This window comes from Antennarius striatus, chromosome 20, assembly GCF_040054535.1.
Source record: "Antennarius striatus isolate MH-2024 chromosome 20, ASM4005453v1, whole genome shotgun sequence".
Taxonomy (NCBI): Eukaryota; Metazoa; Chordata; class Actinopteri; order Lophiiformes; family Antennariidae; genus Antennarius; species Antennarius striatus.
In genome coordinates, this window is record NC_090795.1 from 14,178,928 (window position 1) to 14,195,657 (window position 16,730).

The window sequence follows — 16,730 nt, forward strand, 5'->3', positions numbered from 1 at the left end:
CATAGTCAGCTGGGATAGCCTTCAGCCTAACCTGTGACCTGCAAAGCTGATAAGAAGCTGAAGATGAGACAAATATGATTGTCTTGTTTTCAAGAGGATGGATGGATGGATGGATGAAAACTGGAGATGTTGCATGTGGAAAAGAACAGTATTTCCAATTAAATAAAGATCATTCTGCAGAAACACAAAGTTGAAGCCACAGAAGCTGAAATATTGTTGATGAAATCTGCATTTCCAGGGCGGCACAGTGGCACAGTGGTCAGCGCTGTCGCCTCACAACACGGCGGGTCCGTGTTCGAGTTCCGCTCTGTGCGGAGTTTGCATGCTCTCCCTGTGTCTGCGTGGGTTCTCTCCGGGTTCTCCGGCTTCCTCCCACCTCCAAAAGCATGCGCTTCAGGTTGATTGGCCGGTCCCAGATTGCCCGTAGGAGTGAGTGTGTGTATGTCTTTGTAAGTGGCTCCGCGGTGCACTGGCGTCATGCCCGGAGTGTCCCCCGCCTCTCGCCCTATGCCAGCTGGGATAGGCTCCAGCTCCCTGTGACCCGCTACGGCGGATACAGCGGCGGTACATGACAATGAATGAATGAAATCTGCATTTCCTTCCCACGATGCCTCCTTCACACTTAGACTTGACCTTCCACAGCGGAGACTCAGGGAAGAAAACAATAACCTCCAGCCAGGAAAGCCACAAATGCTTTCTGAAAGCTTCAACACTACACTTTCGCAAAAAAATGCCAACATGTCACAATCGTAAAACTTTGTAGCTGCAACATCCTGTCAGAGTTTGTGCCTCCAGTGCTGAAGGTCACCTGCAACCCCCACAAAGGAAAACTTCGTATATTTTTAGTACGCAGTATGTTACTACAATGTTGTAAAAAACAGAATTTGACTCATTAATTTGTTTTAACTGACTGGCTATTAAATATGTGCTCAATGGAAATTGTGCCTCTTAAAGTAATCCCTCTTTAAGGACTTGTCAGGGACTTGATTTCAAAACCATAATCCTGCAAGAAAACGTTAAACCCCAAATGTCAAGAGAGAAACAGGGTGCTAGGGAGGAGGATTGTTTCAGCAGAGGACAAGTGATTTTGGGGAATCTCTCCATCCACTGTTCTTGGGTCTGGAACGCCACACCACCTCAAGCTGGGGGTGAATTTGCAGCAGGATGGCATACAGTCTGGAAACAGTCCGCCTGCAAGGATGACCCTATGTGTCCCATGGCCCAAAAGATGAGACCTGCTAAGTGTCCTTGAGCAAATATCCCTACTGGGGTGACCCTGACTTCTACACTGTGTGGGGCAAAACAGATTCCCTGCAGTTTATGAAAAAACTAAAATGAGAAAAATAACTCCAAACGTAGCAAACATTTTTAAAAAGTAGAAGGGAATAGGGGGTGTGAGTTGGCTGGTGTCGCTCGTGATGTCACACCTCTAGACAGCCACGATTGGACCCTAATTAGAAAGCCCGGCACCAAATAGATAGGCGTCCTGCATGATTGAATTCAAAGTGGCTGATGCCAAAATTTCTGCAGAGGCGCGGAAAACTGTGTGAGAGGAGCGGGGGAGACGGGGAGCCGCTATCAGTGCTGCTGAGAGCTGCCACGCTGCGCTGCGCCGCGATCAGCCTCTCCGAGAGCTGGAGTTTCAGAGGTGATTCGAAAACAGCAAGACGCGCTCCCCCCTGGTTTAGAGGTATAAAAAGAGGGGGAGAGCCGAATATACGATCTGAGTAAACCCGAGGACGCTGAGCTATCAGAGGGCAACGGAGGCTGAGGCAAGACAAGTACGGAGACTCGAACCGCCGGGTCCAAGTTATTCCTGCGCGTCGCTCCAAAGGCTGATGGCATCCGTACTTGGAAACAGCAGCCGCGCGTCGGGGGCTCAGAGCGGCCAGGTCAAATGCAAGCTGAGAAGGAGAAGGAGGAGGCGATGCAAGAGAAAAGGTAGCTACAACTTTGTAACTCTTCCTTTTATTCTGGTGTTCTTCCTCCCGACATGAGCAGAGGTCGTGCGCACCTTGACGGCACCGGATCGGAGCGCGCCGCTTCCCGCTCGACTCTGCGCCGCTCCATCCTCGAGTTCGGGAGACTCGGCTTCGTCTCCGCGGAAAGCTGCCCCCCTTTTTTTTTACGCTTCTGGAATCTTAAAAATAAGCGACGTAAAGACAAGATTCCTATTTGGATTCACCGTTTGTCTTTGGAAAGTTTACCGCGTGTACCGTCGTTAAAAAGCCACCATTGTCCCTCACGGCGCGGAGGACAGGGAGACAATTAAACGAGTGTTCGCTCTGATACAACTTAGAATGTGTGTTTAAGAGACGAGCAGCTACTTTCTCTTTTTAAAACCTTTTTTGTTCTTTAGATTGAATCCAATAATTACCCGACAGATCACCATTTAACTTCCTCGCCGAAAACCCGGATTTTTGGCATCATCAGAATCAGTTTATAGAGTCAGCTTCAGTTACTGCCTTTGTATTTAAACTAATACTTTTAAAAGCGGGAAGTAGTTAAAAAAATACTATTCATATTTAAATGAAAAGTGTAATTGTCAGCACTCTAAAATTGTAAAGTAAAATTCAATATTCCTATTCCTAATCGTTTCAGCTCCTGTTCCCTCATTTAAGCATATAAAATATCTCTCTAGACATACACATAAAATATCTTTGTTTTCATATTTTAGTTCCAGTTTTAACGTCAGACCTGTGCTGTGTTTAGCACAGCTGCCCCGGACATTAAAAGTGTGAAGTTTCAGAAGCAGTTGGGGCCTTTGACAGGGAGAGAAAAGGAGAAGAAACATATCCTTAGAAATTAAACCCTGAGAATAATATTTAATACAATGCCTCTGGTTTCACCTGTGAATTGAAAAAATATATAATAAAATCCCTCAGACTTTACTACATAAAGTAGTTCCTAATGAAGAAGCGTTTGTCAAGGCAGTGTACCAAACCTCCAAGACATACTGTAGGACAGCTAATTATATCAGTAATTAAAGTGGAAAGGCATGCTGATATCCAGTGACATGATAACAATACAACATTTTCTCTTAAGCTGAACTGAAATAGATGATGGAGCTCAGAGTAAACAAATCCCGTGTGTGGTTTTATGCTCCACAACCTGCAGGAAAATGTACATTTTCTCTGTCAGTGACAGCTCCACATTTGTGCCACTTATGCTTTTTGCCGAAAAATGAAAATTACAGCACTTTGACTGCTTTCACATTCTCATCCCACAATCCCTCGCTTTGACAATTGATACTTTCTTTCTTCTTTACATATATATATATATATATATATATATATATATATATATATATATATATATATATATATATATATATATATATATATATATTTGTTTGTTTAAATGACACTACTTTACTGAAAAGTGCTATAATCGGTGAGTAATAATTCACTCTCTTATTTCTTCTGTTATTAAAAAAAAATAGAATAAGGAGTTATTTAGATGTGCCAATGAAGATATTGATTCCAAATTGTCTCTTAAATATTCTCATTAATTTGATCTTCATGCGCATTTCCTGAGGTATTCTTTCTACTAAAGAATAAGCTACACACACTGAGGCTCTTATTTGCTCTGGCACAGGCCATAAACACTCCCAGAAATATGTTATCTTTTTCTCACGTTAAAAATTCCTGCCTCCCCCACACGGAAGCAGAGAAAACTCTAAATAAAATAGCAATAGAACTCTGGCTTCATTTTTTTTTTAATATGAATAGATGATAAGACAACATTTAATGTTATTTATGCTTGAAGAGAACTGATGTCCCACCCCATTGCATTGTGGAATATGGATGAACGCTCGGAGCGTGTTGACGTATTCCACTGCAATTGAATCCATAACGAGCTTTCATAAACACTTTGCACTTGTCATCAAACTACAAACAGACAACTGCACCTCATTTCCATAACCTCTTGGTTTTTAATAGCCCAAGTAATTGAGACAAGGGAGACAATACATAAAATATAGTGCTGAGGCAAATGTATTTACATAATGGAAACGACAGAATTGGTTCCACAACATTAAGCATTGCATATGAGTACCACACAAACGTTCGCACATTAGCTGACGGGCCTTCGCAGCGTGTTTCCAAACGGCTAATTTATCAGCGCTGCTGATTCATTCTGATAACACGGGACATTAGTGGCCATTTCAGGGACCGGCTCTAAATGAACTGTGTCTTTGGGAAGTGCTGATGGACGCTGACTCCTCCGGAGCTGCAGGAGGTGGAAAGAAAGAGCCAGTCAGATCTGTTCTCTGCTGTCTGACTGTCTGTCTCTGTTTTTAGTTCTTCTGTTGAGAGGAGGATATCAGCTCTTGAAACACAGAATCTATTATGTTTCCTAGAAAAGAAGCACTAGGAAGGAACTTTTTACTTGAAACTTTTAAATGCAAATTACTCATTACACATTGTTTTTCTGGACCATTATCTTTTAGCTCAGATGCCAACTGATCATCATCTTGAGATTTCACAAAATTATTTTTCATAGACCTTAAGGAAAAAAAGCCCACAGAGGGATTATTGCATGGCATTTTTGTCTTAATCCTGTGAAAAGGCTGCAGATTATGTGTAGATGGACTCACTAAAACCTATGCGTGTATTCAAAAGGTTGAGAGCAGAATCCCTCAGTAAATTTATATTAATTTTTTTCCAAAGTGTTCCTCTTTGCAGCTTTAAAATGCAAAAAAAGATAAGTACAGAACTCAGATTAAAGATTGGAGATTTATTAATTTGCTTGCATTTCTTGTGGAGGAGGCCCTTTTTTTGCTCGCAGTTCCTAGAAGTCACGCACTTTTCTGAATTCATCCGTTGTGTTTCGGGCTGTCGCTGCTCCTGTTTGCTCACCCTGATGCCTCCTCGTATTGTTAGGGTTACAGTTCTCCTGTCAGCTCAGCAGGATGTGGAGTACAACTCCCTTGGCTCGCTCGCCCCCTCCTCGACCGTGTCACAATGCATACTGACCAGCGTCATCACTGCTGGAGGGATTCAGAGACATGTTGGTCGTCGGCCTCTTAATTAATCGCAACCTACAGATATATGGCTCAGTCCCTTGGTGCAAGTCATAACATTTGTTTGGATGTGTGTGACAGTTCGGTGATGCACAAAAACATGTGGGTGAAGGCAGCAGCGGTTCTAGTACACCTTCCAGTTATTGGAATATGACCCCTTGGCTGCGGTACACAAAAGGAATTATGTGAAGGTCCTCAGTCATACAGTTTGGGGTAAATTAAGAGGAGCAAAAAAGAGTCAGGTAGAAGATCTCCAACAAACCGTAAGGAAGTCCAGTTTTTTTGCTCTTCCTGATATACAACATGTACTTTGTCTTTTATCCACTATGTGGTTTCTATGTACGGAAAATAAGCCGGGCAGAAATTTATAGACCAACATTATTTTTTTACAACCACACTTATCACCCTGTACTTTCAACATGCAGTATATCAGTGTACCATCAAGAGCGCCTGGGGGGAAATGTGAAAAACACAGACTGTAACATAATTTATGTAGCAATTACCGTTTGTGCTCTGGGTCCTGGCGAGATGGCTGCAGGCAGAAGGGTCGAGTGTGGGCTGTCGGTTATGGTGATGAAAGTTGAGGCGGGGTAGGACGGAGGAGGGGCAGGTGGTGCCGGACAGGGCAGACAATTAGGGGTCATCAGGGGGAGGTCGGACATTAGCGGGACAGAAGAGTCGATCGGTTTCCGGCCCCTCGATGCTCTCTGAGGACCACTCTGGTTGTGTGACACACACCCGGGCAGAGGAGGGAGGAGAGGGAGGATGCTGCAGACTCTTTGGTTAGTGATAGTGACGCCGACGGTATCAGGGTGAGGGGAAAGGTCAGGACGGACAGCAGAAGAAGGGTTTAATATACATTTTAAAATAAGACAGAGGACATTTATTTTATGCTTCTAGACTGTCAGTCGGTCCATGTGGTGCTAAATTGTCACTGGATGAAAGCAATATCTTCGTTTTTTCTTTGTTTGACAGCTTTTCAGGATAAGTTTTTGTTGCTGTTGATCCTTTGTTTTTTTTAATTGAAAAAAAAGAAAAACAAACTAAAAATTATTTTTTTTAGATTTACAAAACTAAAAAAAAATGTTTTTGTGGAAATCATCTTGGCTAAATGCGGAACAAATTCCACCGATGTTGTTAGCGCCTGAATGATAGCATCAATAATAAACGTTGCTGAGAGTAATTCAAGATGATAACACACTAACATCCCATTGAAAGTTGTAATGATTACACCCAAGCTTTAACAGTGTAAACAGTCAATCACAGCGGTGTGTATTGGGTGCTATTCTACAACTCTAAAGAATATTAGAAGTTGATGTGTGTCCGGTGTGTATGAGATTATCGCTGAGATTATTTATAATCTACAGTGTTGTATGAGCATTTTCTTCTGTCTTTTGTGAAACCGGTGTTACCCGTTTACATTCGTTGTAAAGGTATCGTAGTCTTTCTGCAACGGCCTGGATTTACATTCAGAATCCATTTGTAAATAAAGTCCGTCAGCAGCAACACACTGACAGGAGGAGGATTTAAATAAATGCACATCTAATGTAGGATTAGGCAAGTGTGCGTGTGTGTGTGTTTTTTGTGTTTGTGTAGGGACAGCCCAATGTCACATACCCTGTGCATTGTGGGAGGGGAAAAGAGGTGCATTTCACAGATGTAAAGCTCTGGTTTTAGCACTGAAACGTTTCTGTCACATTTGTTTGTGTTTGTGCTGATAACCGCATTAAGAGCTGCGACAGAAACACCGCTGGCATTTATGAGGTTAATGAAGGTCAGTGCCGACGGAAGCAGCGCGGCTGCGTGCACACGCGTGGCCGTGTGCACACGCGTGGCTTTGTGAATTTACAGGCACTTTCTGATTGAGAGTCGCAGCAGAGGAGTTGGTGGTTTAGGACACGGCGTCCTCTAACTGACTGAGCATTTAGCTGAGGGAAAAAAGGTTATTACTACTGACTGTGGTCTCTTGAGGATGACTGATAAAATGACCAAGGAAAAAGAATAGCACAACTTTAGCACATTAGCATAATTAGTAATTATCTCGTAATAGTCCCTCTTGGCTTTTTTGGAGCTTGGCAGTGAGAAATTATACTTAAAGTTCAGGCACAGAAAACAAATTCCATGCCAAAGTGTCTCAGTAACACACACACACACACACACGCACATGCATGCACACACGCATGCGCACACACACACACACACATGCACACACACACACACACACACACACACACACACATGCACACACACATTTTCACTCAGGTTGTGTAGAACATGAATCACAAGTTTCAAAAGCAGGGATGTAGATATAAAAAATTCAGAAGGTGACACTTAAGTTAATTAGCCTGTTGTTTGATGACTCTCACAGTTGGAAAAATTAGATTATTATTCACGTCACAAAGAACTTGTTAGACGCGTTTCCATGACGACAAAACACAAAAAGTTAATTGGACTAGTCATGTGTCACGCTCCAGCACTCTGACCACAGCAGCTTTTAAAACAATAACCTCTCTTTCATTTAAAGAATATGTGTTGCATACATGCCTGCCTTTATTTGTCCTTTGTGTGTGTGTGTGTGTGTGTGTGTGTGTGTGTGTGTGTGTGTGTGTGTGTGTGTGTGTGTGTGTGTGTGTGTGCAGCATGAGCTGGTGTGCTGCCATCCTCTGCGTGCTGTCATTTCTGATAAACACAGATGTAGCAAAGCGAGTCAGAAGCCTCATCACTTCCTGTCAGTGTTGGTGCGTCTGCAGTCCACTAGACAACGCAAAATGAGAGAGTTGACGCTGTAAAAGAAGCAAAGCCGCCTCGTAGCGACTGTCAGGACTTTGAAGCAACGTCAGATGTAAAGAATGTCAAGTCAGAGTGCAGACATTTCACTGCTAGAAGAAAGTCAGCTCTTAGTGTGTTTGTGTTACGACTGTATGTTGTTTCAGATGATGCATCGCGACACAATCAGTTATTGTGACTATCCATCTGTCTCTTATTTTTCGATGGGGCTGCAAATAATAATTATTTGGTCTGATTTGTAGATTCGTGTTTTTGAAAATGATTATTTTCTCCAGATTTCAGTGAATAAGTAACCCCAATATCAGTTCACAAAGGAACAGTTAATACCTTATTTAGTTTGACCAAAAAATATTTTTTAACTGGTAGTTCAAACAATCGATCAAAAAACAAAAAAAATCCTGAAGTGCAAAATTGCTTAGTCAACCAATGGTTTAGGGTCAGTTCTGAAGGAATGTGTTTAGGAGTTATTCAACGGCGCAGACAGTAGTCTTACTTAAAATGGGAAAGTAATTCTTTACATTATTGCTGCATTAACTCTAGACCTAATGATAGGTAATGCTTCATATTTTTTTTAAATGAACTGTGACCAACAATATGCTGTTGTTGAATACGGAGTTTTGTTTGCAGCCTGCAAACCTTCACAGCCTCCATGAGAATGGAGGACACAGTGAGAAAGCACTCTGTTCTTCCTCTTGCTACCCTGATTGCTCATTATGTATGCTGATGTTTTTACCCATAGCATGTTTTTAACTAACAATTTGTATCAAGCAAAAATCATTGATTTTTTTTCTCGGTGTCAAATAAAAATAAACCTTCTTGTTGTGAGTGATTTTTCTTCACGATGGCAGAATGGAAACATTTCTGTTCAGATTAGAATTTATCTGCAGAATTCAATAAAACAAGTCTCAGGTAATCTGTTTATTGAAGGCGTCTGATTATGTCCGTCTTAAATATTTATCATGCTTTCCAAACCAGCTCTCACATCCAGTCTGAAGTCCTGCCAGTAGGAAGTGCCCCACATTTCCTGGTAGCAAAACGTTTCTCTGGTTTATGACCCTAATTAGCTCTAACTGTGAACATCATCTCTCTGTCATCATGCCTGGAGAGAGGCCAGATCATTTGACTGTGTGCAGTTTCACACTTCCTTTATCTCTTCTTCTCACTTTGTTTCTTCCCTCCACTCTTATACTTCGTTTTCTGCTGTTCTCCTTTCCGGTGTCTCATTTCATCAGCATGGGTTTTCTCATCACGGTGGCTGCTATTGAGAAAGAAGAGATAATTCACGAGGAGAAAATACCTAAAGAAGTTGACAGGACATGTATGCTGGAAAAAAAAAATCACCAACAAAATCAAGATACTTATGGAATGTGTTCAGCTGCTTTTTGATGACCAAGTCTCAAACTTATAAGTCCCTTAAATGAATTTGGAAAACACTTTGACAGCTGTGTGTTGTTGATGCCTGGCGACTGATGTCATGCTTAAGCCACGAGACAGCGCCGCTACCTCGCCCCTGCGCTGACATAGCAAAGTTAACACCGATACCCTGCCTCATATGGAATAATGAAATTGGATGAAGAAGCTTAACCGCGTGCCATCCCTTCTCTCACCATCAGACTGGGAGCCTATTTGAGATAACGTTAATGAAGGGGACTTTAGCCAAGAATAGACACGTCTTATTGCCGGAGGGAGGGGGGCAGTGAGGTGGGGTGGGGTGCTAACAGCATTTATTTCCATTAATAAGATGGAACATGTTACAAGAGGACCTCTCCTGGGGGCTCTCTCCGGAGGTCGTAGAGAATCCTACATTTAACAACCTCCGAATGAGTTCATTTCACCAAGTGGAGACGCGCCAAATGTCTCCTAAAGTTAACCTTGATGTGGCTCCACACAATTTCATGTAGACATTCAATCACCATAATCACTGCTGTCCTCAGTTTTAGGTCAGTATGTATCCGAGCAGCGGATCTTTGCTCTTTTATTGGTACCTGGTGGTTCGATATCATGGATTAATATGAATCAACTTGAATTCTTAAGTGTGAGAGATCAGTTACCAAGACTCCATCACCTTCATCTGAATTTAGTGTCTTTATTTTCCTGCATTGTATGTGTGCAATGCGTAGGTTTTATGGTGAGTCCTGGACGTCACACATCTCATATCTCTACACCAATGATGGGCTTTGACAACTTATACAGACAACTTTGGATAATTAAGCAAGGCAAGGAAAATGACGTCTCTATCAGCCCTTGTTAATTTTTCCAGCGGACTCATTTTGCAAAAAATGACATAGAAGAGAATTAAATATGTAATTAACAGCTTCATAGATGAGATTTTGTTAAAAATATGAGTCCAAAACTGCAGGCATGTCAGCATTCTCATCAGTTCTTTATTTAATGTTTGTGTAGTTTGTCTCTTTAACTACATGTACAAAGGAGTTGTGTGATTGGTTCAGATTGTTTTTTTAATCAAGATTACACACAAAATAAATGGATAGATTTCAATGACATTATGACCAGAGTTTAACCCTTGCATATTATAGATTTGATTACATTTCAGTGAACCTCAGGTTCAGTATCTGGAAGTTTTTTTTAAATATTATTTTCCATTTTTTATAAAGCATGTGGACAGACCTCCTCCACAAACCCTCCTGAATGTCATAGCAGGTTTGCCCAGTCTAACAGCTCTTGTTCTTGACATTTAACCAGCTGTAACGTCTTTTATAAGTCAGGTAAATATACAGTATATGCAAACATAGCAATCTCTTGAATGAGCTTATCTAATAAAGTTATAGATGCTGATGTTCGCCCATACATGAACTGCCTTTTGAGGAGTTGCAGTTGCACACCAAGACAAATGTGACCCCGGAGAATACTGTTGTACGTGTGAATGTTTGCAGCTCGGTTTCAGAAGCTGATAGACATTGTTTAATTAAAGCTCATGTGTGTTGTGAAGTTTGCTAATTAAAATTACAACCCTCTAAACTGTGAAACTCTCGGCACAGTGGTTCAGGGAAAAAGTCCTAATTTAGGTGGGAAAGATGTGCCTGGCTTCACTTGACTGACTAACCAATCACTGCGCACAGGGTGTTTATCAGTGTGGAAAATCATGAGGATTTATTATATGATAAATAATAAACTTTAAGAGCAACAATGCATTGTATTTTTGCAGTAAATTGCTCTGTCTATGTTCAGTGACTAGACTTGTACACAGAGTGATGTTTTCACCTCACTCTGTGTGAGGAGGTCAACAGCATCCTCCCACTTCTTCTTCAGTCTGTAAATATATCTGATGATTCTTAAATGGTTTCATTCAGAGCACATTAGATCCATGTGGCTGATGGAACTGCTTAATGGCAGATTAGTGCATAGATAATGATGAGCGCACACATGTGAGCTTCCTGAACGCTTCATTATTCTGCTCACATGCGAGCATTAAATAACAGTTTCCCCCTCTTCACTCTACAGTAAATCCTCTCTCATACATCGATTCCTTTAGGGGCTCCTTCTAGGAGGCACCGGCAGGCTTATCTTTCAAATCCTTTAAAAGGTATTAAAAACAGTGTTCCTGCATTAACTTTGCTTGATGCTGCGTGCATCACCACAGAGTCAGCAAGCGATTGGCGTGCTGGTATTATATACCTCCGGGCCGACCCAAGCGATCCTGTTTTCCAAGTTTCGTAACAGTCACACAGCAATGTGTTTATTTTTCCTCTTTGTCACCCTGGTTTTGATTTGTACAGCTTGAAGTGATGGAGCGTAATAGATGTGTTTGCATTTGCTGAAAAACTGAGAGTTCCAATCTTTCATCCGTTGCCTTTGATAGCTCAGTGTGTATTTGGCCTCACCAGATAAGGCCTGAGTATACATTGAGTTGGATTCAGTGGAATTGTTCAGACGGTGCTTTGGCAATGGTCTGCTTGGACGGGTTTAGGCATGATGGAGTTTTTATCCCCTCTCTCGCCTCCACCACACTGAAAATCCCACAGTGGTACTTTGGGGGCGAGGTTGCCATGGAAGGGTGAAAGTTGTGCAGGACCCGAGGCTACATATTTTGCCTTGCGTAAAGGACAAAGAGAAATATTGCATGGATGAACCCACATTATTCCAAATTTAGACTCAAGGTATATTGTGTTTGCCCCCATTAGAGCTTTATGTTAGGTGTGTGTTAGATACAGGAAATCCTGCCCTACATCTGAAGAGAATCTATCTTATCACATCTCTGTTCATCTTGTACCTGAATCCTATTTCCCTGATTATTAATGGAAAATACAACACAAACTACTTCAAATGCTGAAGATCTGCCAGAAATGTAAACAAATATGATTACTTGGGTCAGGTGTGAGCAGATAATGTGAGTCGAGCTGCACCAACATCACACAAATGTTAAAAGGCTGCTAAAAACACGGAACTGTGCAGAGTTTTCAGTTTGAAGGCATGAAACAGGTTCACCCTCAGCGCCTTTTCATCACTTTTTACCAGATTAGTTGAGCAGACTTGGGATGAAGATCATCTCATGTTGTGCTACCGGTGCAACTTGTGGCAACTGTAGGTGACTCAAAATAAAACAAGTCAAGTGAGATTTATAGATTTTATCAATAACGTTATGATTTTTTTCAATAAAAGAAACGTCATATCAACTTTATTTTCATTTGCAGGTCCTTGTGTTTTTTACAACTGTTATACTTCAGAGTATTCCTTGTCTCTGGTCCACAACTTAAATATCTCGGTTCACTTTCATTGTTCTGTCACAGCTGCTTTTGGCTGAAACATGTAGCTTTTTGCAACTGTCAGAACCCATTGTTCACTTCCTGCTCAGCAGCAAACAACATGTAGCAGCACGGAATATTCTTAGATATTCCGAGATAGTGGAGACAAAAAAAGGCCATGGATTTTTGAGTTAAATGAACTCTAAATGATATAATGTCCATGTGAACTTTAAAGGTGGCGATATGTTAATATTGTATAAAGTTTTCTTTCTTCTGCCCCCCAGTGGCAGAAAATTTGTTTTTGGTTTAACCTTTGGGTTTTATCCAAGTTTTTCTCACAGTCTACTTTGTATAACAAGCTGGGTAAGATTATCCCATTCATGGTATAAATGTAAAATACAATATATTTTTTGTGTTATAAACAGTTACAGATGCAACACGTATGAACTACGTCATTATAGATGTTGTCATTTCAGAGCTAATTGTTCAGAGCATAACATGTACAGCATGTCTGAGTGAAACATCATTACATCAAATTAGGGTGGGTGCTTTCCAAAATACAGATCATTTACTAAACGTCCAGGAACAGTTGTTGAAATCAGACTAATCGTCAGCACACCAGGGTTCTGGCATTGAAAAAGCAGCTCAGCTCTGAGCTGAACTCAGACTCGTTCTGCAGTAGACTCAGTGTGGCCCGCTGGTTTGCAGCAGCGGAAGGCGAGAGTGGCAAGTGGGTTTAATGATAATAGCCCTGACGATAGCAATGATAATCCTCCTGCTATTCCTGCTGACTGCAGAGAGCTTGTGCTTTGTTCTCCGCTCCCCCTATTAGTGTGATGGAGGTTCATTTTAATTTGAAAGGACCATCAGTTGGATAAGGAGAGAAGTGCTCACCGGTGAACGTGCTCAGACTTGTGTGGATGAGAAATCAAGCGTTAGGTAAAAGTGTGTGAATGGAAGGTGCAGACACATACATGTGTACACACTTACTGTACACACACACACACACACACACACACACACACACACACACACACACACACACACACACACACACACACACACACACACACACACCGTATAGACTGTGTTGTCAAATAAAGACATAACAGACAAACGTTCACAGATCAGAGTGGTGCCCTCTCCGGGCTGCAGGGGCTATTATCACTTTACCACCTGTTCCAGCTTCATTTTTACTGTCAACCACAGTTTATATTACCCCAGTTGCCTAACCACACTTTACTGATATGAACATGATTGGCTATAGATTTGGCCAATCATCATGGCATCCATATTGTTTTCTTTGATGATGGTATCAACACACACACACAAACATTAGTAAAAAAGTTGATTCCTAAAATGTGATTGTCGATGTTACCATCATCATGAATGCAATGCTGGAACGCTGTTGGCAAACATGGAAACACAAGCATCGATTGATGAACACAATGTTAGTAACAATGGTAAAGTCAATTTGCGCATTGTTTAAGCAACAATTAAGATATCAACTCAATACGGATCTCACACTCATTCCAATATTCATCCATCCATCCATTCATCCATTCCTCCATTCATCCATTCATCCATTCATTCATTCATTCATCATTTGGATTTTCATTGCTTCCAACAATGTTTCACCGTCTGGGATCCACACACAATAAAATATGCAAAAAATGTCACAGATGATGAATTGAAAAAACCCTTAATTGCAAGATTACCTCGTATCAGAGCCTTTAGGTTTTACATGCGCTTAAATTGCATGCTCACATTACGTGCACTGACAGTGATTTTGGTAACATAATTGTAATTGAAGAATATAACGTCACATAGATAGATAGATAGATAGATAGATAGATACTTTATTAATCCCGGAGGAAATTGCATATATCCACTGCTCAGGCATTACTTAACAAATAATACTGGATAAACACCAGGAGAAAAGGAAACACTGACATCACAGGACATACCACAAGACATACATTACACTAACAGACAGGCACATGCAGCACTTACAGGACTTATATACTAAACTATAACTAAAAATATAAACAGTATAAAATTTAAAAATATTACAGTATTAAAATATAAACAGTATAAAATAAAATCTAAACAGTATAAAATTGAATTAAAATATAAAAACAGTATAAAAAATAAATAAATAAATTTTATATATATATATACAACAGTATAAAATTAAATTTAAATTAAATTAAATCCATTTTCAACCCCGTGCTGACCTCGCCACCTCCCCCCCGCTCCTCCTGAGAGAGTCGTTGTACCCCCTGATGGCACGGGGCACGAAGGAGGACCTCAGCCTCTCTGTGGAGGCGCTGTGTGACAGCAGTCTGCCGCTGAAGGTGCTTCTCTGCTGGGAGAAGGTGGTGTGTAGGGGGTGCCTGGTGTTGTTCATGATGGCCTTAATTTTAGACATGGTCCTGCTCTCCAGAAGCATATCCACAGAGTCCAGGCTCAGCCCGACCACTGAGCCCGCTCTGCGGATGAGTCTGTTCAGACGGTCCATATCTCTTTTCCTGGCCCCCCCACCCCAACACACAATGGCGTATGACAGCACACTGGAGACTACGGACTGATAGAACATGAAAAGGAGCTTAGGACAGATGTTGAAGGAGGCCAGCCTCCTTAGGAAGTACATCCTGCAGTGATTATAACATTACTGTTATAATCACTTAAATAAGTTTTTGAGCTGACTTTGGACCGTTTCCTTACTTTTAGAGTAATTTAACACTTCCAGTAAATAAAGTAAAGTGATTTACAGATCATTGATTGTGATCATCATAAATTCATGACAGCCTCACTCTACATTTGAGGACAGAACTCATGTGTATACTGTATGTACTATGTCCCCATTGAGGGATTTGGTCTGAGTTGACACGGGCTTGGGCTGCTTCCATTTTGCGCAGTGAGAGTTTGTGTCCTCCCAGCCTGGTGCTGAATGGATAGATAGTATAAACAAAGCTCAGCCCTGGCTTTCTGTGTGGGCAGTTTGTCATAGCTGTGACTTCAGGGCTATCTAAATAGCAGCCGATTCGTTCATCATCACATTCATCCTTAACAGTGAGAGATGGATGCCCTAGCAGTCCAGCAGGTCATGAGTTATCACCCACCAGGGGCCGCTGGTTCATACAGGGGTCAAAGGACCATTTATCTTCAGGCAAGTTTGCCTGTCTGTTGGAGGCCTCTCCTCCCACCACACACACGCACGCACGCACGCACGCACGCACGCACACACACACACACACACACACACACACACACACACACACACACACACACACACACACACACACACACACACACATATATATTCATGGCGACAATCACATTTATCATGCACCGGCATCTCGCACGGAGCTTACCCCGCCTCACGCCCTATGCCAGCTGGGATAGGCTCCAGCTCCGCGTGACCCGCACAAGCGGATGAAGCGGGTCGGAAAATGAATGAGTGAATGAATGAATAAATGAATAATTTTTTTGTGTTTTGTTGCTGATATGAGAACTCACATTCCCACATTATATAATACAAATCAATACAGAAATCAAAATTGTTTGTTTCTATTTATATATTACATCCTCTCCCCATTTTGTGATATTTATCTTACTCTGAACTAACATTTTTTTAAATGTATTTGTATGATGGTATTAGTTTTGTTCCATGGATTTGTTCTCAGTGCAATACAGTGAAACCCTGAGGGACACAATGTGGAGACCAGCTCCACTTAGGTCACTGTCTTGGTTAATGTCACAAGCAGGAAAATTATCCTCATCAGTACCTGATTTCCATCAGAAAACCTGGAGCTTTTTTAGCGCTATCAGCATTCTTTTCAATGTGTATCTCATTAATTTAGACATTTTTTTCCTTTAAGTTTGAAGTCTTGTTTCAGAAGAGCAATTTTGTGTTTACGATTCTGGGATTTTATCGGCACTGCCGGTGGTCTCCTACTTCCAGATGGTAGTGGTTAACATGTCTCAATCTGGTTTGGCTCTAAAGTTATCTCCAGATCCCTCAGTTGAGAAATCACTTGTTGCCCCTCTGTCTCGGAGTCAGCGATGTGCTCAGTTCCCTCTCCCCTGGCCACAGCATGTGCGTTGTTCCTCGGCTTGATTTTGATGCAGGTGTTGATCACATCATTTATACGAATACATTGTTCCAATTCATCCTAGTCTTTGCTGTCCTTGTTCTAGGACAACCATTCTTT

General features: G+C 41.5%; 1 protein-coding gene across 2 annotated transcripts in view; it reads left to right on the forward strand.

Annotated features, from left to right (window-relative positions):
• The first annotated feature begins 1,599 nt into the window (after positions 1–1,599).
• Positions 1,600–16,730, forward strand: part of adarb2 (adenosine deaminase RNA specific B2 (inactive)) — a 181,359-nt gene continuing 166,228 nt past the window's right edge. For both annotated transcript variants that reach the window (XM_068303963.1, XM_068303962.1), the window contains exon 1: positions 1,600–1,941. In XM_068303963.1, the coding sequence (XP_068160064.1) occupies positions 1,839–1,941 (103 nt within the window). In that variant the 5' untranslated portion in view covers positions 1,600–1,838. The remainder of the gene's footprint in view (positions 1,942–16,730) is intronic.